The sequence below is a fragment of the Rana temporaria genome, chromosome 1, assembly GCF_905171775.1.
Source record: "Rana temporaria chromosome 1, aRanTem1.1, whole genome shotgun sequence".
NCBI lineage: Eukaryota > Metazoa > Chordata > Amphibia > Anura > Ranidae > Rana > Rana temporaria.
Window position 1 is genome coordinate 622,870,971 of NC_053489.1, and position 22,614 is coordinate 622,893,584.

The 22,614-nt window shown below is 46.1% G+C and overlaps 1 protein-coding gene across 2 annotated transcripts in view; it reads right to left on the bottom strand.

The window, feature by feature from the left end:
- Nucleotides 1–22,614, bottom strand: part of LOC120924395 (piRNA biogenesis protein EXD1-like) — a 147,026-nt gene that overhangs the window by 29,829 nt on the left and 94,583 nt on the right. For both annotated transcript variants that reach the window (XM_040335341.1, XM_040335340.1), the window contains 2 exons: nucleotides 9,246–9,352; nucleotides 7,228–7,289 (listed from right to left, as the gene is read on the bottom strand). In XM_040335341.1, the coding sequence (XP_040191275.1) occupies nucleotides 7,228–7,289; nucleotides 9,246–9,352 (169 nt within the window). The remainder of the gene's footprint in view (nucleotides 1–7,227; nucleotides 7,290–9,245; nucleotides 9,353–22,614) is intronic.

Consider the following 22,614-nt stretch of genomic DNA (forward strand, 5'->3'; position numbering starts at 1 on the left):
AAGGAGGGAAAGAAAGAGCAAAAAAAAAAAAAAACACCCTTCACCCTCCTCCTCGGCAGAAGGGACATCGTGGGGCTCCATTGCCGATCCAAACCAGCCGCCGCGGCGGGTCCAGGATGTCAGCGCCTCCCCCTCCCCACATCAGCACCCACCCCGTGACCCGCCCGACCGGCAGCCGGCTCAGAGTCTCGTGTATCCTGCGGACATATGCAGGGCCCCGCACACCGCTACAGAGCTTTAGCGGGATCCAGCAGAAGGTTGCCTTGAGGGCCAGTCCAGGCGGAGTGAGGGGGGCCAACCCCAAGCCCCACGACAGGGCAGGGGGGGCGCCACGAATCGTCAGCATCACAGGGGGGTAGATAAAAATAAGACAGCAGGGGGGGCGGACCAGGGAAACAGGAGAAGGGGAGGCACCCACCGATCTCTCTGTGGCCTAGGCGACCTGCCTCTCCGGCGTCCCGGCGGACCCGAGCACAGAGCCAACCGTTGAAGGGACTGCAGCCAGTCGGGAATCTCAAAGGGCTCAGTATCCAGGAACAGAAAGAGGTCAGGCAGGTCTGAGGAGGTTCGCAGGGTGAAGAACTGTCGAGCATATCACATCCCTTGGCCTGTCTGGATCATCCGAGCGAGGGCCCAAGGCCCTATGGATCCTGTCAAAGGACATGCCAGCTGGGAAGTCTCCCCCCAACAGACCTTGGAACTTGCCCAACACTGATGCCACCAGATCTTCTGTCTCAGTGGCCTCCGGCATGCCCCTCAGCCGAAGGTTGTTCCTCCTACTGCGGTCCTCCATTTCTTCAAGCTGAAGCTGCTGCGCGAGGACAGCCGCTGCCTGGGTGGATTGTTGAGCCTCCACCGCCGTGATCCGTCTCTCCAGGGCAGCCACCGAGGTCTCCCCCACACCCTCCACCACATCTCTCACTGCCGCAATCTCCCTGCGGTGAGCCGTCTCGAGTCTGTTGGCCAGGGCCTCAAAGTCAGACCTCGTGGGGATTGCCCGGAGCATCTCCCGCAACTCCTCATCTGCACGCAAGGTAAGCGGGGTAAGATGCTGATCTTGTGGGTCCCGGGGTTCCGCGGAAAAGACCGCTGGGGTATTAAAATCCATCAGGGGCAAGGGAGGACGTCGGAGGCGGAGAGGGGGCCCGCGGCTGCAGGGCACTCACGGAGCTGTGCCTCGTGGCGTCCGCCATTTTGGTGGCCGGAGGGGCCCTGCTGCTATTCTGGAAAAATCTGTGAATTTCACTGCTTTGATGCGGTTTAGGAGCGGTCTTCCACTTATTCTTCCCTTTCCGCTTCCCAGCGGAGAACAAGCCGGTGAATGTCGGTCGATATCACTGGAATATCACTGCAAAAGGCCGGGCAGGACCACGCCCTTATTGCAATTTTTTAACCAAAAATATGAAGAATACATATTGGCCTAAACTGATGAAGAAATGTGTTTTTCCCCAAAAAATTGGGGATATTTATTATAGCAAAAAAGTAAACAATTGTCAAATACCACCAAAAGAAAGCTCAATTTGTGGTAAAAAGAACCCAAATTTTGTTTGGGTACAGCGTCGCATATCCAAGCAACTGTCAGTTAAAACGATGCAGTGCCAAAAAAATTTAAAAAGTGCTCTGGTCAGTTTTGGATAAAGTGGAAAGGTGACCTTATTGGAGAGATTTTCTTTTGCTTCCTGTCCCGACAAGAAGTGATGGGAAAGTCTCCCCAATTGAAATAAAAACCTTTCCTCACTCTAAAACGAAATAAAAAGATGTGGCTGGAGCTGGGTTTTAAAGTGACCCTGTCAGGGTTAAAACATACATTTAAGGCTGGGTTCACACTGGTACGACAAACGCGCCGACACTGGGAGCTCATGTCGCATGACGTGTGAAAACCAATGTTTCCCTATGGGAGCCGTCTTAACTGGTCCGATACAAGTTGGTCCGACATTGAAAATGCTCCCTGCACTACTTTTGTCTGACTTTGATCCTACTTCAGTCCATTGAATAATATTGAAGTCGGATCACCGTCTTGACTGATCCGACTTTGGCATGCGACTTGTGCTCTGAGGATCTTAAAGGGGAACTCCTGAACAGTACCAGGCCGCATGCCCTCAAAATAGGGGGTGGGTGCTTTAAGGCAGGGGGGCCCTGTGCCCCCACCCCAAAGCACCTTGTCCCCATGTTGGAGGAGGACAAGGGCCTTTTCCCTGACAACCCTGGCCACTGGTTGTCGGGGTCTGCAGACGGGAGGCTTATGGGAATCTGGGATCCTGGCCCCCCACCCTGCATTGTACCCCTATCCATTCACCTAAAAAAAAAAAAAAAAAAAAGTTTAAAAAAATAAAAACCACACTATATAGGGTTTTAAAGTAATTCATTAAGCAGCTCTGGCATCTCTCCCGATTTATTCTTCCCCCTGACTCTTCTCTGCTCTCTCTCTGGTTTTTCTGCCTCCTCCGCTGATGTCTTCTGCGAATGTTGACCCAACGTGCTCTCCCGCTCTAATGCCAGGTGCGTCATGTGCCACTACTTATATTGGCATGGGGCAGGGTCACCGTGTGAAGTCATCCAGAGGCCTTGCCCCCTTATGACGTCACCGACCTATCATCCCCCAGTCAGTGACGTCATAAGCTGCTTAAAAACAATTACTTTAACCACTTCCAAACCGCTGTACGTCTTTATACGGCCTAACTTTAAAGATGGATATCTCGGTAACGGCAGCAGCTGCTGCCACAACCGAGGTATCCATCTTTAGTGTCAGCGGTTCTGTTAACGATAACGGCGGTCTCCGCGGCGGATTCGCAGCAAGATCGGCGTTATTGGCAGCGGAAGAGGGCCCCCCCCCCTCCCGCCGCCACTTACCGGAGCCGTCGGTAGCGGCGGAGGAGATCGGGTGCGTTCGGCTGCTGACTGGGGACGAGACTGAAGGAAAAATCTCCTTCGCCTGTCCCCATAGCTCTGCTGGGCGGAAGTGACGTCAAAACGTCAGTCCCGCCCAGCCTCTTAAAGAAACATTTTTTTTTTGTCATTTGAAAAAATGACAGTTTCAATTTTTTTTTTTATTTTTTTTTTGCATTTTAGTCTAAATATGAGATCTGAGGTCTTTTTGACCCGAGATCTCATATTTAAGGAGGACCTGTCATGCTTTTTTCTATTACAAGGGATGTTTACATTCCTTGTAATAGGAATAAAAGTGATCTTTTTTTTTTCCCCCAGTGTAAAAAATAAAATAAATAAGAAAAAAAAATTTTTTAAAGCGCCCCGTCCCGACGAGCTTGTGCGCAGAAGCGAACGCATACGCGAGTAGCACCCGCATATGAAAACGGTGTTCAAACGACACAAGTGAGTTATCGCCGCGATCGTTAGAGTGAGAGCAATAATTCTAGCCCTAGACCTACTCTAACTCAAAAAATGCAACCTATAGAATTTTTTAAACGTCGCCCATCGAGATTTTTAAGGGTAAAAGTTTGACGCCATGCCACGAGCGGGCGCAATTTGTAAGCGTGACATGTTGGGTACCATTTTACTCGGCGTAACATTATCGTTCACAATATATAAAAAAATTGGGCCAAATTTATTGCCGTCTTATTTTTTAATTCAAAAAAGTGATTTTTTTCCAAAAAAAGTGCGCTTGTAAGACCGCTGCGCAAATACGGTGTGACAAAAAGTATTGCAATGACTGCCATTTTATTCTCTAGGGTGTTAGAAAAAAATAAATATATAATGTTTGTGGGTTTTAAGCAATTTTCTAGCAAAAAAAACTGTTTTAGTCTTGTAAACACCAAATCTGAAAAACACCCAAAAGTAGAGAAGTGGTTAAAAACCTGTGTAGTGTTTTATTTTTTAAACTTATTTTTTTAAATGAATGGGTAGGGGTACAATGTACCTCATACTCATTCACATAGGGTGGGGGGCGGGATCTGGGGGCCCCCTTGTTAAAGAGCATACAAGGCCCTTCGGTCTGATATGGATTTTAAGGGGAACCCCCTACGATTTAAAAACGGCGTGGGGGTCCCCCAAAATCCATACAAAGACCCTTATCCGAGCATGCAGCCTTGCTGGTAAGAAAAAGGAATGATCCTGAATAGTTATAACCATGCTCTTATTTAAAGTTAGGCATTACTTTTATCACCCTAACCTTATCCTTCCCCCTTCTTTTTCATTTTTCCTTCTTTCCTTACTTCTTCTACTATCTCTATTTATTGTTTTCTTTAATACTTGAGTCAGCATTCTACGTAGGGTTGTGGTTCTCAGATGTCTATGGATGTCCTGTATTTATTTTCTGTTATATTTTTCTCCTTTTGGGGGGGGGGGTATTCCTCAAGTTACCCGCAGGGAATTTTCTGTCTTTACCGCATTGGTCAGAGTGATGCGAGTCTGGGGGGGGGGGGGGGACTGGGGGGGATTGGGGGCCTACCCATTGGCACAGCAGGATCCCAAGTGGGGTGCTGGGGGAGTGGGCTCCGGATTTCCCTTAGACCCGATCCCCCTTTTTTTTTTTAAGGGTTCTATTACCAAACACCTGCTGTATCGCCCATGAAATGATGCACAAGCAGCCCTATTCGAGATCTACCCCTTTTTTTTTTTTTAATTTATTAAGCTTTATATAGTGACTTTCTGTTGTACTCTCGAATTGAAATGATTGGCCCCTTGGGGCATTTGTTGTTTATGGTGTTTAAAGAGATATTGTAACCCTATTTGAATTCTCAATAAAAAATTTATTGAAAGAAAAAAAGAAAAAGGAATGAAGACGAGCAAGTATCCCCCCTCCTGAACCGTACCAGACCGCATGCCCTCAACATGGGGAGTGGGTGCTTTGGGGCAGGGGGCGCCCTGCGGCCCCCCCCACCCCAAAGCACCTTGTCCCCATGTTGATGAGGACAAGGGCCTCTTCCTGACAACCCTGGTCGTTGGTTGTCGGGGTCTGCGGGCGGAGGGCTTATTGCAATCCGTGAGCCCCCATCAATAAGGGGGTCCCCAGATCCCGGCCCCCCACCCTATGTGAATGAGTACCCCTAACCCATTCACCTGGGGGGGGGGGTGTAAAAAAAAAAACCTTTATTAGGCAGCTCCGGGGGTCTCTTCCAACTTCTCTGCGCTCTACGGCCTCTTCTCTGCGCTCTCCGTTGTCTTCTGCCGGGCTCCTCCGATATCTTCTGCTCTTTTGCTAGCGGTTGCCCGGTCTTCTTCGTCGTCTTCTTCCGATGTTGACTCAATGCTCTCTCCCGCTGTAATGGCGTGTGCGCAACGACTTATATAGGCATTGGACGTGGTAAGCCGAGTGAGGTCATCCGATGACCACGCCCCTTATGACGTCACCACTCAGGACATGATGGGCAGGGCGCCCCCTGCCCCAAAGCACCCACCCCCCATGTTGAGGGCATGTGGCCTGGTACAGTTCAGGAGGGGGGGGATTGCTCGCTCGTCCCCACCCCCTTTCCTGACCGGGCTGCGTGCTAGGATAAGGGTCTGGTATGGATTTTGGGGGGACCCCCCCAAACCGTTTTTTCGGCGTAGGGTGTTCCCCTTAAAATCCATATAAGACGAAGGGCCTGGTATGCTCTTGGAGGGGGAACCCATTCCGTTTTTATTTAAAATTTGGCGTGGAGTTCCCGCTCAAGATCATCAGAGCACAAGTCACATGCCAAAGTCGGATCATGCATACGGTGTTCCGACTTCAATGATATTTAATGGGCTGAAGTAGGATCAAAGTCGGACCAAAGTAGTGTCGGTCCAGTTAAGACAGATCTCTTAGGGAAACATTGATTTTCACACATCATGCTACATGAGCTCCCAATGTCGGAGCTTTTGTCGCACCAGTGTGAACCCGGTCTAATGCATCTAGGATACTTAGAAAAGCCAATTAAGAAAATATATACCAGCTGGGGCAGCACAATTTGAGGTAGAAAGTACATACAACATAAAATTCATCCTCTAATAACTCAGGTTTGGCAGTGCAGCCATAAATCACATGAACCTGCATTTGCAGAAAGAATCTCTGTTTTCTTTACTAGACACTATAGTTTTTCTGCCCAGGCCAGAATAACTCCAGTTCACGCTACCTAGAATATATGATAACCATACTTTGCAAACCACTAATAAAATTAATATGAAGATCGTCTTAGGTTTACAAAACACAAGTTAATTCCTTTAGTAAAAATGATGGCCAGGGGTGTCTTTTGAATGCAGTAGGCCTGTGTGTAAGATCATCAGCTTACCTTAAGCGCCTGCACTCCCTGCTCCTCTCTCTCCCCTGTATCAAGCAACGGCTTCCAAGACACTGCCTCCACGGATCCATCAGTACAAGCCACCCAGCACCCAGACCACTCCACTAAGAGGTGCAGGCCCCCAGATGTGAGTCCCTGAATCTTCCTGTCCTACTATACTATGCTCTACTTGCTCTCTGAATACTCTGATGGGTTTTACTCTTTATTCCCCTGAAAAGTAAAAACATAATGGGCTAGGATGCATCTTAGCCCATTATGTGCTGCTTACCTGCAAACAAAGCCAACGATGTCCATGTCCATCTTCATCCCTCTTCCTTTTGGGGCTGTGAACTCTGGCTTTGACTTGCCGGAGTCACGCGACGTCAGTGTATGCGTGCGTGAGCAGACGGTCATGGCACGGGCCCTATAGAAACGTCCCTTTTTTTAGTGCGCATGCGTCGATGACATCGGCATAAGCATATATGGTAAATATCTACTAAACCATGCAGGTTTAGGAGATATTTCCAGTACCTACAGGTAAGCCTTTTTATAGGCTTACCTGTACATAAAAGTGTTGTGTAAGGGTTTACAACCACTTTAACACTTGCTATGCAATACTGCAGCTCTCAGAATCTGTCCCCCCCCCTGCCTGTGGCCCTTTGGATTGTTTCCTGTTGTGCTGTGCCCTACTGTGTGGCACGGTGGACGGTTTCCTCAAGCTGTATTGTTCCACTGCTCAGAGAATCACATCTCCTTGTTGTGTCTTGTTGTTACCTTGTGAACTGCTCAACCGTGGTGTCCCCAGTGCTACTTCGTGAAAGCATCTGGTGTGAACAAGTCCTAAATAATGAGAATTATAGTCACATCTTACCACAGTGTACCCCATACTTGGCAGTCCTGGATTTCTCACGATGATACCAGTGACATACTGGAGAGGCAGTAGCAATAGCAGCAGTCATTTTTAATAAGGCTATTTAGTGTGTTACGCTACCTGCTCAGGTCCCCCAGTCACACCCCCCTGAAAATGACTTACTGCAAGGTTACACGTCACCTGGAGCTGATCAATCACAGTAAAATTAATATCCACCTTCTCAACTGCAAAAAAAAAAAAAAAAGTAAAGGGCACTTTGTAAAGGAAATGAGAAATAGTAAAATAAACAGTTCACCATTGTAATGGTTGCCAGTAGCAGGCATAAGGAGGAACACACTGGTTTAGCATTTGTCAAACAATCCTACTTCTATAGCACATTTGGGATAATGCCAACAAAACATCTATATGAACCAGTATAATAGACAATTTTTCTGGTATTATACTCTGCAACTTTGACATTGACTTATTCCAGCATTATCCTCTTCTTGCTGCAATGAGTCTCTGGGATCCCTATAGTATATTTATTGGGAATGTTCTAACATTTTCCCTTTTTGAGAAACTATTAAAACTCTTCTGGTATCCCTTTTTGTCACCCCAATGACTTTGGATTCAGCACACAACCTTCTAGGCTTACCCATGCCGATCACAGCCAGTATACAGTAGCTACAAAACTGATCACATTTTGTCTGAAGACAAATTTTCAATCACCTTCAAGTGGAAGAAACCATCTTCGCATTCTAGGGAGGATCTTTATCAACTTGTATACAACGTCTATAATATCTAACAGCAAGGCTAAATAACTTGATTACTAAATTTAATCAAAATTTGGCATCCATGACGTAACTTGGATCCACTTTTACAACTTTGTTGGACCTTTAAGCTCGGTTCACACTATTGCAAATTGGATGTGGGTTTCCTCACATCCAATTCGCATAGCGGGAGACTGTGACTGGCTCTCTATAGAGCCAGTTCAAACATCCTCGGAGCAGCTCCGCTGTGAATTGCACAGGAGTCCTGTGCATCTTTTGGTCCGTTTGAGGTACAAATTCAGCCAAAAATTTGGGCTGAAATCAGACCTGAAACAGTGAATAGAGACGCACCAGACCCCCTGCTGTGAGCCGCTCCGTGCTCCAGTGTGAACCCAGTCTCTATCTCCTTGCATAGTGGCAGAGAATCTGGATTGTACCTGGGGCTGTCTGGTGGAGCAGGAGGGGGTAATGGTTACTCTCCTTTTACCCCTTCCCCCCTTACCTTTACCCTTCTGTTTACATATACTTCAATTTCTTACTCTTTTCCTCATTCTCTCTTTTACAGTGTTGGTTTGTAGCTTTGGATGCAGCAGTTGTCTGCGATTTGTTTACTATACTTGTTATCGCTAGAAGTCATAACATAGTCAACTACCCTTGCAAAATCCATTTAACATGCCATTAAGTATTTTTGAGATTCTCCATTTTAGAAGCGAGAACACATATTCTGGATTAGATTGGTATTGTTGTTTACATATTGTAGTATGCGTGAACTGATATTCGCTCTACATTGTGACTACACTGATACCTGTTGTGACAATATGCATTTGTACGCCCTTGGAAAAAATTTGAGATCAGTGAAGCTGGAATCAAAGGATGGAATGAAAAAACAGAGCTCCAGAAAAACATGGCAGTCAGTGTGCCACTATTGGCTGCTGTCAATGTACACATATTTATAGGCAGGGCTGGAACAAGAAACACGAGAAAGTGGGACACCACAGAATGAATTCCCACATAAAGGGGACAGGTGATGACATGTAGCAAATTGATAGACAGGGGAAGTGAGGGTAAGAAAAAGAAATAGCACAATAAGCAAAGGAAACAGACGCTGGAAAAAGCAAGACTGAATGCAAATAAACGTATAAAGATTTCTGCAGAACCTCATAATATAAAAAATACAGAGGTCTCTGCCTAAATCACATGACAGTGTCTTAGTTCAGATTCCTGCACCCGCTCCTGACCGAATGTCCAATTTGGACATGTGTGTGTCCGTGCAGTTGCTGCATCTACATAAAACGTCTATGGGCTGCCTGTGCGCAGCTCAGAGGTGAATGCACATGCAGCAAAAAGTGGCTTAGCACAGAAGATGCCTGTCTGAATGAGCCCTGATAGAAAAATATGAACATTTTACTATTTAAATATTTCATGAAATACCTGCTCTTTCTATGATCTTCAGGCGGGTGTGGATAGCATCTCTCCCTTTACTTTTTGGTTGAAATTCTTTGGTTATTTCAGGATCCTGGGAAGGTGTTTTGATGTCCCTGAGAGAAGCAAGGTTCATATTTATAAAGTACATTGACAAATATGGACATGGTGCACCCAAAATCTGGGTTCATATACTAGTATGAAAGTATAAGTCCAGCCAAACACTAAATCTACATCTACATCTACAGATAGGTTCGTGTCAGATCATGGCTATCTAGCCGGCAAAAAAGAAATCAGTATACATACCTGTCATGGACCTGCCACCTAAGGGTTAAAAGTGCAGACTGATTTCAGTGATTGGCAACAGGCTTCCTTATTTAAACACCTCAGCAGCACTGTGTCTTCGCTGCCTGATCTGCAGTTCATATCTGATCCGTTTTCTGTGTTTGACTACGATTGATCTGTTATCCTGATCCCGGCCTGGCTTGTAACCACACTCAGCTCTACAATGCTTGATATCCTGTTGCCGAACTTGCCTGTATCCTGACCATTCCCTGCCTGTCGTTTATATCTTCATCTGATCGTCTGTTACCAAACCCGGCTTGTCTGACTACGTATTCAGTGTCTCCCCAGCCAGTGCACTTACCAGCCAGCTTCCCGTTTCCTGCTGCACCAGCTGAACTGACAAGACCCAAGACGAACCAGGAACCCATATACCCCGCCAGGCTCTTGCGGCCACTGTTGCAACATCGGTGGCCCTTGAGCCGGGGTTGTATGAGAAAGCCTTCCCACTGCACGTCAGACTCATCCGGCAGGTACGTAACATACCTTTTTTGAAGCCGGTCTGACCCGATCCCACGCTGAGCTGTCAGCTGAGGCTTCGCTGTGGAGGCGGGTGCAGAAGACACAGCCAACAACGAAAGCCCCATAGTAACTCTATGGGTAACGTCACTCCCCATTCATTTCACAGCCATTGACGGCTGTGTCCTTTGCAGAGCTTCCGCCACTGAAGACCAGACTGGATCAGCTTAAAAAAAGGCATGTATACGGATTTCTTCTTTATAGGGCTAGATAGGTTAGGCTTATATTGTGGATGTCTTTAGATGTAGCGATTTTAGTATCAAGGTGGACTAATCCTTTAAGGCTGGGTTCACATATGTGTGGTTCAAAATCTGGGTTTATATACTATTGTGAAAGTTTAAGGCCGTGTTCACATACTATATGTCTGGCCATAGATTTCCAGCATGGGTTTCTGTGCGCTTCTGTTCACCGGTTCCGGTGTGATTCTGGTTCAAAGTTTGCCTGAACTTTCACCTGAACCAGACCCAAAAACTCACCGGACCCTTTTGGAATTTGCACTGTGGAGGACATGTGTGAACCGGCTCCATTGAGAGCTATGTGACCTGGATGCGGTGAAAACTGGAGGTCTATTATAGCTCCACAGTAGGAGCAATATGCCAGATTTTTCTACTCATGCAATCTGAATATTGTGGGTTTTCAGCTACTAGAGATAAAACCTGGATTTTTCTCATCTTCAATACAATAGAATGAAGTAAAAAGTTAAATTTCTTTAAGTTTTTTTAAAAGAGAGTTTCCCCTCCAGTGGCGGCCCACCCCCCATCCATGTGTCCCACCCCCTGATCTACATGCAGGGTGCCAGACCATGGATTCCAAGGGGAGGGTTTTTTGGAAGCACGTAATTAGGCTTAAAAAAAGGGTGAGCTCAAGACACAGAGAACTGCATTTCGAGCCCACCAAGTTGTGTGACAATAGCAAATGAACATTCGCTATTGCCACACTGATCCTCTTTATGGCCAATCATGAAGCGGGTCTTGAGACCCGTCACCCAATTGGCTGAAATGACAGGCAATCCTATTGGACACCTAGGAGGAGGATGGAGAAGATGCACAGCGGAAGCCAACGTGATGCAGAAGAGCAAAAGAGGACACAGGAACCACGGCCCGCCGGCAACCTAGAAGGGGTAAGTGCCGGGCTGGATGACTGACTGACTTGGGGGAGGGGGGGGGGTTCCCTCCAATTACTGTCTTTCTTGTGGAGGGGTTTCCATAATTTATTTTGTGAAATTGTCGTTGATTCATGTTATTGCCTTCTTTACCAGGAATCATATACACTGCATCCGGAAAGTATTCACCTTTCACACATTTTGTTAGGTTAAAGTCTTCTTCCAAAATTGGTTAAAGTCTTCTTCCAAAATTGAATACATTAATTATTTTCCTAAAAATGGCACAAACAATACCCCATAATGACATGTGAAAAAAATGTTTTTGAAATATTTTTACATTTTTAATAAATTAGCAAAGAACATGTATACAAAGTATTTAAAAAAAAATATGGGTGTTTATTGAACTTTAAATGAAGAAAGGCCTACTATGGTCCTATGCCTCCATCCCTAATCGGTAAAAGAAAAGCAAGAATTGGGACTTTATATGACGCACACGGTGGTAAACAATAAATGAATAGGTAAAACCTTGTGAGCTGCCACACTAATCCTAAAAATACACGAAACTACCGTAAATCAACTAAACTAAAATCAGCTGCTTGCACTTCCCCACAATGTGACAATATAGTATATATATGACACAGTGTGCAGTGCTAATACTCAATTAAAATAGGTGCTATAGCAAATATATATCCAATAAAAAATTATATGAACATGTAAAATTTAATTGTAAAATCCAGTAAAAAAAAAAAAAAAAAAAATTAAATAAAGTGCTAGTGCTCCGTGGGTCACACACAGTCCTTAATAATGTATTGTATTCATCAGCAAAAGTCCATAATAACAGCATCAACCATGTGATAACCGTGTCTTCATCCCCCACCAGGTGTACCCTCACCTTAGGGGGCTTATTAAATAAGCCTGTAGTAAAAAGCAATGGCCTGCTGGAATCCTTCTTTGTTTCCTTTATACTATGTTAGTGTGTATGATATGGAACACAGACCACTTCCTCCTCCTGGTAATCGCCCAGCTCAAAAAAAACAGTGTTTTCTCCTGGTATGTTTAAAAATTCTCCTCATATAAATCACATGCGGAACATAACAGAGGCATGCAATAGCGTTTAACTTCAAAAACTCCACTTACATTCAACTCACATTAATGAATAAAAAATGCTTTTAAAAGTGCTAAGGGGTGATAAAGTCACCTGTGGTACTGCAGCCCCGGTTTCACGGTGTTTGCCCCATCCTATGCCTGCTCTGAAAAACACTTCCTGGTACCTCACTTGTCAGCCGATCAAGCTCCTCCTACCCGTTTCATCACAATATCGTGACTTCCTCTGGGAATTCTGATATTTATTTATACACATGTACACACACACACACACATAAATATTTTAATATCCATTTATTATTTACCACCACATGCTTCATATAAAGTCCCAATCTCTCGACTTTCTTTTACTGATTGGTAGATGGAGTCATAGGACCATAGTAGGCCTTGCTTCATTTAAAGTCTCATAAAACACCCATTTTTTAAATGCATGTTATTTTTCATTTTACATTTTTAATAAAATTTGCAAAGATTTCAAACTAATTTCTTTAATATACACTAGTAAAATGGAAAATTGTATATTCACCGTTCCGTAATTTTCCTTTCCTGTCGCATTTTCATGGCAGCATACACCTTTGGGTTGTGGCTCCGCCCCAACGACCCGATAGGACAGTTTAACTATTAAGCCCAGAGAGGGCCCCTGCCCAGGTATTCTCAGTATATATACATATACACACACCTCACCTCAGACAGGTGGGCATCTGTATGCCGCCATGAAGATTCGACAGGAAAGGAAAATTACGGAAAGGTGAGTATACAATTTTCAGTTTTTCTGTTGCATCATGGCAGCATACACCTTTGGGTGAATAACTCGCAAACTGGGTGGGTCTGAGCATAACGAATCTTTTATTTACAAGGTATAGAGGTGTTGGACTGAATAATTGCTCGTTCAAACTCTGCCATAGACAATCTGGTAAAGTCCACCTTATGAGAAATAAAGGCATTTCTGGAGGACCAAGTCGCTGCTTGGCAAATAGTTTCCGAGGACACTCTGCAGTAGGCCGCCCTTGAGGTAGCCATTGCCCTTGTGGAATGTGCCTTCAAGCCCTCGGGATAAACCGATCAGATGGTCTCAAGACTACTTTGTCTGGATAGACAATTAAGTATGGTTCTTTTGCCAATAAAGCCTGTATCTCAGACTCTCGGACAATGTTATTGCAATGAAAAAGGTGACCTTGATAGTTAAAAGCGGAGTTCGTTCCTCACCCCCTTACATGCCACATTTGGCATGTCATTTTTTTTGGGGGGGGGGGGGTGGGGGCTTCAGGAGAAGTGGGACATCCTGTCCCACATCCTCCTTCCGCCCAGGGACCGCTAAAACGATATGTCATATCGCCTTTTGGCGGCCCCTCCCTGTAAGCGATCGCCTGGGACACGCGACAGGTCCCAGGAGATCGCCTGTCCAATCAGGTAGCGCAGCCCTGCTCGAGCATGCGCAGTGAGTGCCCCGCCGTGAAGCCGAAAGCTGTCAAGGCTGGGTCCCCACAGTTAGGATGGAGGCGGAGAGGGAGGGAGAGGAGCTGCCGACTTTTAATAAACATCAAAAAAGGCTGGAACTCCACTTTAAGTCCCACAAGGAGATGTTTTCCAATGGAAAAAATGGTTCATGCGCTAGAACTTCCAGTATAACCGAAAGATTCCAGGTCGGGAAGGAAGGCTTTCTGGGAGGCTTTATCTTTAGGCAGGCCCTCTGGAACTGAATGACGAGAGGTTCTTGTGCCCATTTTACTCCTGTCATTGCTGATAGCGCTAAAATGTGGACTTTGAGTGTACTTGACCCCAGGCCTAACTAGAGAAACTGTTGGAGATGATGGGTTCCAGGCTTGTTGCTGTGCGACTGAGAGAAACTTCTCCCAGATTCTCTTGTAGGTATTGGTGGTGCATCTTCTGGCTTGAAGAAGTGTCTCTACCACTTTCTGGGAGCAACCTTGGTTTAATAACCTAGCCATTTCAAATCTCCAGGCTGTCAGATGCATCCTTTCGGGGGATGGATGAAGAAGTTGCCGATGGGAGAGTAGATCCGCTGCTGATGGAAGCAGTAATGGTCTCGCCGTATTCAGCTGAAGGAGAGAGTGGTGAACCACTGAAGGAGAGTGGTGAACCATGGTCGTCTTGGCCAAAAGGGAAGGACTGCTATTATTGTGGATGATGACCTCTTGAGCCCGAGTATAAATCTCGGTATGAGAGGTGTTGGGGGGGAAAGATGTAACCCAGATGGAAGTTGTTGTAGGCAATCCATCCCCTCCGCTAATGGGCAGGGGGTTTCTCGTCAGATACCTCCGGCACTTTGCATTGTCTGGAGTCGCTGCCAAGTCTATATACGGCATGCCCCAAGTTTTTGTTATGAGGGAGAAAGCTTGGTGACTCAGAGCCCATTCGTTGTTGGAAATAAAGCGAGCTTCTGCTTAGCTATCGGCCAGGTGGTTCTGGGTTCCTGGGACATACATCGCCCTTAGCCCCGACAGATTCACTTGTGCCCATTCGAGAACTGGGCGGACTTCCTGCATCATGGAGTGACTTTTGGTGCCTCCTTGCCTGTGCAACTGCCACACTGTTTTCCCATCTTCAGCAGGACTTCTTTCCCTTTCAGGAGAGGACTGAAAGCCAGGAGAGCTTGGAACGCCGCTTTCATCTCTAGGATGTTCGATACTACATCCTGTGTCTCGAAAAACCAAACGGCCTTGGACTGCAAGTTGCTGGTAGTGTGCTCCCCATCCGAAGTGATCACCTCCTGGGGGGTGGGGGGGTAATTATACGCTTGTACCTCTTTAGGTTGTGCAATCGGGTCCACCACCATAGTGATTGTTTGATCTCCTTTCGGTTGTTGATTCGTTGACACCGTTCCATTGTCTCAAGAATGATGTCTGGAGAGGTCTTGTATTCCACTGGGCCCATTGAACCATAGGGATGGTTGCTGATAGCAATCCCAGAATGCTGAGACACTCTCTGGCTGGGAGTGTGGTGGATAAAAGTAACTTATTTTGCTTTTGGATTATGATGGGAATTTTCTCCTGAGGAAGCTCTATGGTATTGAGTCGGGTTTCCCGAGATGTTGGAATTCTGGTTGTGACGAACTGGTCTCTGGGAGGTCGATTCTTGAACCTCCTTCTGTGTCCTTCCTGGACAGTAGCTACTGTCCATGAGTTTTTTTATTAACTCCGCCCAGACCTGCTTGAAGTCCTTCAGTCTGGCTCCTACTACAGCTGGTTGGTTGGACGTACCTTCAAAAAAACTTCTGGTCTCCCATGGGGTCCTGGATTTTTGGAGTTTTAGGAAGGATGATTGTGGGATTCTTCCAATTTTTCCTGTACTCCCTGCAGGGCCTGTAGGGCTTAGCCTCCCTATACCTGTCTGGGAGGTTTCGTCTGGCGGTAGGTGGTCTTTGCTGCCTAGGCCTTCTGTCTGAAGGGATGAGTCCTGACTTTCCGCCGGTGACCTTTGAAATGGCCAACCTCTCCGAAGAGGTTTGTGCCGTCAAATGTGATCTTACACCAATTAGACTTTGAGGAAGGGTCTGCTGACCAAGGTTTTAGCCAGAGTGCCCTCCTGGCCATCACCGAGCTTAGCATTGCTCTTGTTGTTGATTTTATCAGGTCTACAAAATCGCCTGCAAGGCTAAGTTCCTGGAGAGCTATGAATATTCTCTTGTTCCATGCCTTCTGTTAACAATTTCTCGGCAATGAAGGACCAGCTTGAGATGGATCTTCCCACTGCTGCAAGAGTTATTGCTGGCCTGCAGGTACCACCTGCAGATAGGTAGGCTCTCTTAAGATCTAGATTGATCTTTCTGTCTAGTACATCTTTAAATGTAACCACATCTTCTATTGGAAGTGATCGATCTTTCTGTCTAGTACATTTTTAAATGTAACCGCATCTTCTATTGGAAGTGTAATGCCCTGTACACACGCTCGGTTCATCTGATGAAAACGAACCGATAGCTTCATCGGATATCTGATGAAAAAAATCTGACTTTCATCAGTCTTGCCTACACACCATTGGTTAAAAATCCGAACGTGTCCAACACGGTGCCGTAAAACACAACGGCGTGCTGTGAAAAATGAAGTTCAATGCTTCAGAGCATGCCTCGACTTGATTCTGAGCATGCGTGGATTTTTGACCAATGGATTTCACCACAGACGATAATTTTTTTTAACCATACGAAAATTTTAAAAACGGGTTCTGTTTTTTTTCACCGATGGGGGAAAAAAAAAAAAAAACTGATGGAGCCCACACAAGATCGGTTCGTCCGATGAAAACGGTCCATCGGTCTATTTTCATCAGACGAACCGATAGTGTGTATAGGGCATTACATGCCTGGCTAGGCGCATCAAGGAAGAATCTACCACTGGTGGTGTTACTAGTGGGTTGACACTAGGCTCCTTCAGCGGGTACAGTTCGGCAAGTCTATTGCTGAGGCTGGTCTTTTTTTGCAGATTTTTGCCATTCGTCCTTGATTTGGTCTTCCAGCTAATCATTAAATGGGAAGGTTTCTGGCTCTTTTTTCAGGTTCGGAAAGTATTTTCTTGCTTTTTGCAGAATTTCTTTTTCCTCCTCCCATTCGATAGCTTCCTTCACTGACTTAATAAAGGGTTCTATTAGTGCAAAGTCAAATACAGTGGAGACCTCTTCGTCATTGTCAGATAAAGGGTCTGACTTTTTAGATGTGGAGGGAGTCACAGGTGAAGTGCCTTGTACGGACCTGCTTGTTTCAGACTCTGCGATTTGCAGGGGTGTCTCTAGCCGGGTTCTCTGCCCAGCTCTTTCTCTGGTTGCTTCGTCTAAGCATGTGCGACAAGCCAGCTCATCCGGAAGTGCTATGGCACAGCAGATCCAGCATGAATTCCCTGATGGGCGGGGGATGCCAAGAGGGAGGAGAGCGTCTGCAAGAAGGAGGAGTGGCTGTGCTGTGAATAGGATTTTGAGCGGCTCCTCCTGCGACTTCCCCTGCTGCGTGAGCAACTTCTGCTGCAGTCCGAACGGCTTTGTCTATGGCTTGAGTGGCTTCTTCTAGATGGCTCTTTTATCTTGAATCTGACGATCTGGCCGACCCGATAGGGCTGTCCAATTTAGACAGCATTAGTGACAGGCTCTTTTTCGATCTTCACTACTTACCAACCTCCCCCCCCCCCCCTTACCTATTAGGCTGGTGATGGTCTACCAGGACAGTGACCTCCATGAGGAGTGATAGGGTCCCCCTTACAACAGACAGTAGGAAATGAGAATGCAGGCAGCAAGTAAGGTGAAACTAAGAAAGGGAAAAGTGACCCAAGGAGCTTACCTGAAGGAAGAAAAACAGCAGTGCAATCTATCCCACTGAAAAAAACGCTGGTGACAGGTGCAGTGTTCAAGAAGAAATAGCAAAATAAGTTTTGGGTTTTTAAAAATTACAGCCGCTGCTCAGTGATGACGTCATGACCGCGCATCCGCCGTAGCGTCGTGAGTAAGCCAGCGCCATCTTGGAAACTGGCAAAACATAGGAATCACCATTGTGAACCTGTAGGAGACCTTCCGCCTGTCCGTGCATGCGCGGAAGTGACTGGATGCTCAGCGCCGTGCAGAAAGCCTGTTTTTTTGGTGACAAATTACACAAGAGAGTTGGAGGCCACTATAGAGACATGATTAAGGTCTGTAATGAGCTGCCACATATCCCTGAGGACCGGATTGCTGGAGGACTACAAGATTCAGGAAGTGCAATGCTGAAAAGAGGCGCACAGAAGAGCTGGAGGTCGCTGCAGGATAAACCTATTTACGGTTTGTGTAAATGCTGGCATCATACCCATGAGACCATCAGAGTGGGGTTCCTTCCATAGAGCTCATTTAGAGGCTGTACAGGAGGGGACTTCCACCCAGGAGAGGCTAGAACCTGGCTGGGGCAAAAGCGGTAATGGGGTCCTTCGTATTTGTTCTTGTCAGGTGAGGAAAAAAGAATACCTGAGCGGGGTACCTCTGTGGGCTTAATAGTTAAACGGTCCTATCAGGTACTGGGGGCGGAGCCACAACCCAAAGGTGTATGCTGCCATGATGCGACAGGAAATATTTCTATACATAATCTCACAAAAGTGAGTCTACCCCCTCACATTTTTGTAAATATTTTATATCCTTTCATGCGACACTGAATAAATGACACTTTGCTACAAAAATAAGGCCCCCCTGCCCCAAAGCACCCACCCATCCCAGGTGAGGGCATGCGGCCTGGTACAGTTCAGAAGGGGGGCGCTCGCTCTTCCCCACCCCCTTTCCTGAGCTGCGGGTCTGGTATGGACTTTGGGGGGACCCCCATACTGTTTTTTCGGCGTAGGGGTTCCCCTTAAAATTCATACCAGATCGAAGGGCCTGGTATGCTCTTGGAGGGGGAACCCATGCCGTTAAAAAAAAAAAAAAAAATGTAGCGTGCAGTTCCCCTTCAACATGAGCTCCCAATGTCGGAGCATTTGTTGTACCAGTGTGAACCCGCTTGAGATGTTTCTAAAACTTGGAGTCCACCTGTGGTAAATTCACTTGACTGGACACGATTTGGAAAGGCACATACCTGTCTATATAAGGCCCCCCCAGTTAACAGTGCATGTCAGAGCACAAACAAAGCCATGAAGTCCAAGGAATTGTCTGTAGACCACCGAGATTGTATCAAGGAATTATACAAACAGTATAAATAACACAGCGCTACCTAAATTAACATACAAATGGCAGCCAACACCACAGAATAGATCAATTCTGCAAAAACATACAATTTAAACAAAAAAGTGTAGCGCTAAATATATGTGGAGAATTAGATATGGTTAAAGCAAATCTAATGACATGTGATCATATGCTGCAAAATATTTAAAAGTCCAAAAATGAAGTTGGAAAAAAGATCTTAATGATAAAGTCTCTTAAATAATAAAAAACAAATCCAAAAATAGTGAATCGATCAACAAAAAAGTGACTTGTCTTTTGCAAACATGAAGTGAAAAATCTGAAGTGAATCCACCACCGAAATAAATGGAGGCTTACCAAAATCAGTGGACCCAATTAGTCCTATACCTAGTGGGTCATGCAGACTTATAAAATGATGGTATCCTACTTCAAGAGGTATCATAGATGACAGGCAGGAAGGAGAAGTCCAATGCGATGCAGTAAATGTACCAGGAGGTGGATTAACCCAATATCAGCCTTTGATAAGGGCTTGTGCCCATATGAATGTCTCAAACACTCAGCACATGGAGAGGAATAAAAGAGAAGGCAAAGATGCACATAGTGTAAATCTGTATGTAAAGTTTTACTTGGCAGTAAAAACGAGAAATTTACACTCACATTTCAGCAGTAAAATCAGGCATAAAATCAAACAGCAGTAGGGACAGCGGGTTTCCAACGCGTTTCGATCAAATAGATCGTCATCTATATAAGGCCCCCCCAGTTAACAGTGCATGTCAGAGCACAAACAAAGCCATGAAGTCCAAGGAATTGTCTGTAGACCACCGAGATTGTATCGAGGCACAGATCTAGTGAAGGGTACAGAAAAATGTCTGCAGGATTGAAGGTACCAATGAGCACAGTGGTCTCCATCCGTAAATGGAATAAGTTTGGAACCACCAAGACTCTTCCTAGAGCAGGCTGCCCGACCAAACTGAGTGATACGGGGAGAAGGACCTTAGTCAGAGAGATGACCAAGAACCCGATGGTCACTCTGACAGAGCTCCAGCATTTCTCTGTGGAGAGAGGAGAACCTTCCAGAGGAACATGGTAGAATAGTCAGACTGAAGCCACTCAAAAATGCACATGACAGCCCGCCTGGAGTTTGCCAAAAGTCACCTGAAGGATTCTCAAACCATGAGAAACAAAATTCTGTGGTCTGATGAAGCAGAGATTGAACCCTTTGGCTTGAATAACAAGCGTCATGTCTAGAGGAAACCATGCACCGCTCATCACCTGGCCATTACCATCCCTACAGTGAAGCATGGTGGTAGCAACATAATGCTGTGGTGATGTTTTTCAGTGGCAGGAACTGGGAGACAAGCAAGGCCCCTTTCGCACTGGGGCAGGAGCCGCGGTGGCTTTATAGCGCCGCTAAAAATATTGGGGCTATACCGCCGGATTTGGCCGCTAGCGGTGCGGTATTAACCCCGGCTAGCGGCCGATAAAGGGTCAATACCGCCCGCAATGCGCCTCTGCAGAGGCGCATTTCGGGCGGTATTGCCACGGTTTCCCATTTTTTTAAATGGGAAGGAGCGGTATACATACCGCTCCTCTCACTGCTCCGAAGATGCTGCTGACAGGAGATTTTTTTCTCTCCCGCCAGCGCATCGCCTCAGTGTGAAAAGCCCCTCCGGCTTTCACATTGAGGTTGCTGGGCAGGAGTTTTTCAGGCGGTATAGCAGCGCTATTTGTACCGCCTGAAAAACTCCTTAGTGTGAAAGGGGTCTAAGGGTTGAGGGAAAGATAAATGCAGCAATGTACAGAGACATCCTTGATGAAAACCTGCTCCAGAAAGCTCTGAACCTCAGACTGGGGCGAAGGTTCATCTTCCACCAGGAGAGCGACCCTACGCACACAGACAAGATAACAAAAAGAGTGTCTACGGGAAAACTCTGAATGTCCTTGAGTGGCCCAGCTAGAGCCCAGACTTGAACCCAATTGAACATCTCTGGAGATCTCTGAAAATGGCTGTGCTTGAAGGTCCTGCAAAACAAAATGGGAGAAACTGCCCAAAAATAGGTGTGCCAAGCTTGTAGCATCATACTCAAAAGACTTGAGGCTGTAATTGGGGCCAAAGGTGCTTCAACAAAATATTGAGCAGAGATTGAGAATACTTATGTACATGTGATCTTTTTAAATTTTAATAAATTTGCAAAGATTTCAAACAAACTTCTCACATTGTCATAATGGGGTATTAATTGTAGAAATTTGAGGAAAAATGAACTTAATCCATTTTGGATTAAGGCTGTAACATAACAAAATGTGGAAAAAGTGAAGGAACTGTGAATACTTTTTTGGATGCACTGTAACTGTCAAAATACCAATATCTACCTCATGTACTGTACATGTGACTTTTTCATTGTATATTTGTACCTGTTAACACATTTTTGATGAAGAAATATTGAAAGTTAAAAATAAATACAGCATATAAAATGACCACACAAGCCATTTTGTAATTTAGTTGACTAAATTACAAGACTGTAGGTATCCTCTGCAATAGGAATTTTATTTTTGGGACAAGCTGCCTAAGGGTTAAAGTGGTTTTATTTAAAAAACAAACAAAAAGAAACCCCTGCAAGACAAAGGCATAATGAGCTAGTATGCATAGCATACTAGCTCATTATGCATTACTTACCTTAGATCGAAGCCCCCGCAGCCGTCCTCGACCCCCCCCTCCCTCCAGCCGCGGACATCGCTCCCGGAGCTTACTTCCGGCTCTGGAGCTGCGGCTCTGGAGCTGTGATCTAACCGAAGCAACAGCACGATGTGCCATTGCTTCAGTGCGCATATGCCGATCATTTCGGCACATGCTGACACAGGGGGATATCTCCTAAGCCGTGTAGGTTTAGGAGATATCCAGGGTAGCTACAGGTATGCCTTAGTATAGGCTTACCTGTAGCATAAAGTTATAAAAATGGGTTTACAACCACTTTAATTACTTAACCGCTTACCGACCGCAATACGTATATATACACTTTGCGGTTTTCAAGTGGTTATATCAGCCATAAATAGGGATGGCTTGTCACTGGATGCTTGCTTCGGGTTAACTCCTCTACTGGAAGCTCAGGAACACACCTGAAGATATCTCCAGCCGGTTAAATCCAGGATACAACAGCTTCTCCAGATCAAAGGAACGTGTGGGTATCAAAAGGTAAAAAGAGTCAAGCCCTAGAATCCCGTCTCCAGGCCTCACCCTCCCTGACGCTTCTTAAACGCATTGCCCTAGTGCGGTCGACACTCCGAGACCTCGCGCTGGGTCGAGTCGAGAAGGCCCTTGTCCGCCTTCGTCAGGTATACTATGACAAGGGCAATAAGGCGCAAGCTCTATTAGCAAGGAAGCTAACCGATCGCTCCCTCGCTTCCACCCCGCACCAGGTCCAGGACAGATCGGGCAACACCATATCCCACCCGCAAAGTATTGCGGACGCATTCGCTGCATTTTACGCGGATCTGTACAACAGGCCGGAAATCCCCCATAACCCACCCACCCCCGACCTGCTAGATAGGATGACACAATACCTGACACAGGCGGGCATCCCTCGGCTACAACCGGAGGACCTGGTCTCCCTTAATGCCCCCATCACGGATGAGGAGCTAACCCGGGCCATTAAGGCCCTGCCCGCCCACAAGTCCCCGGGT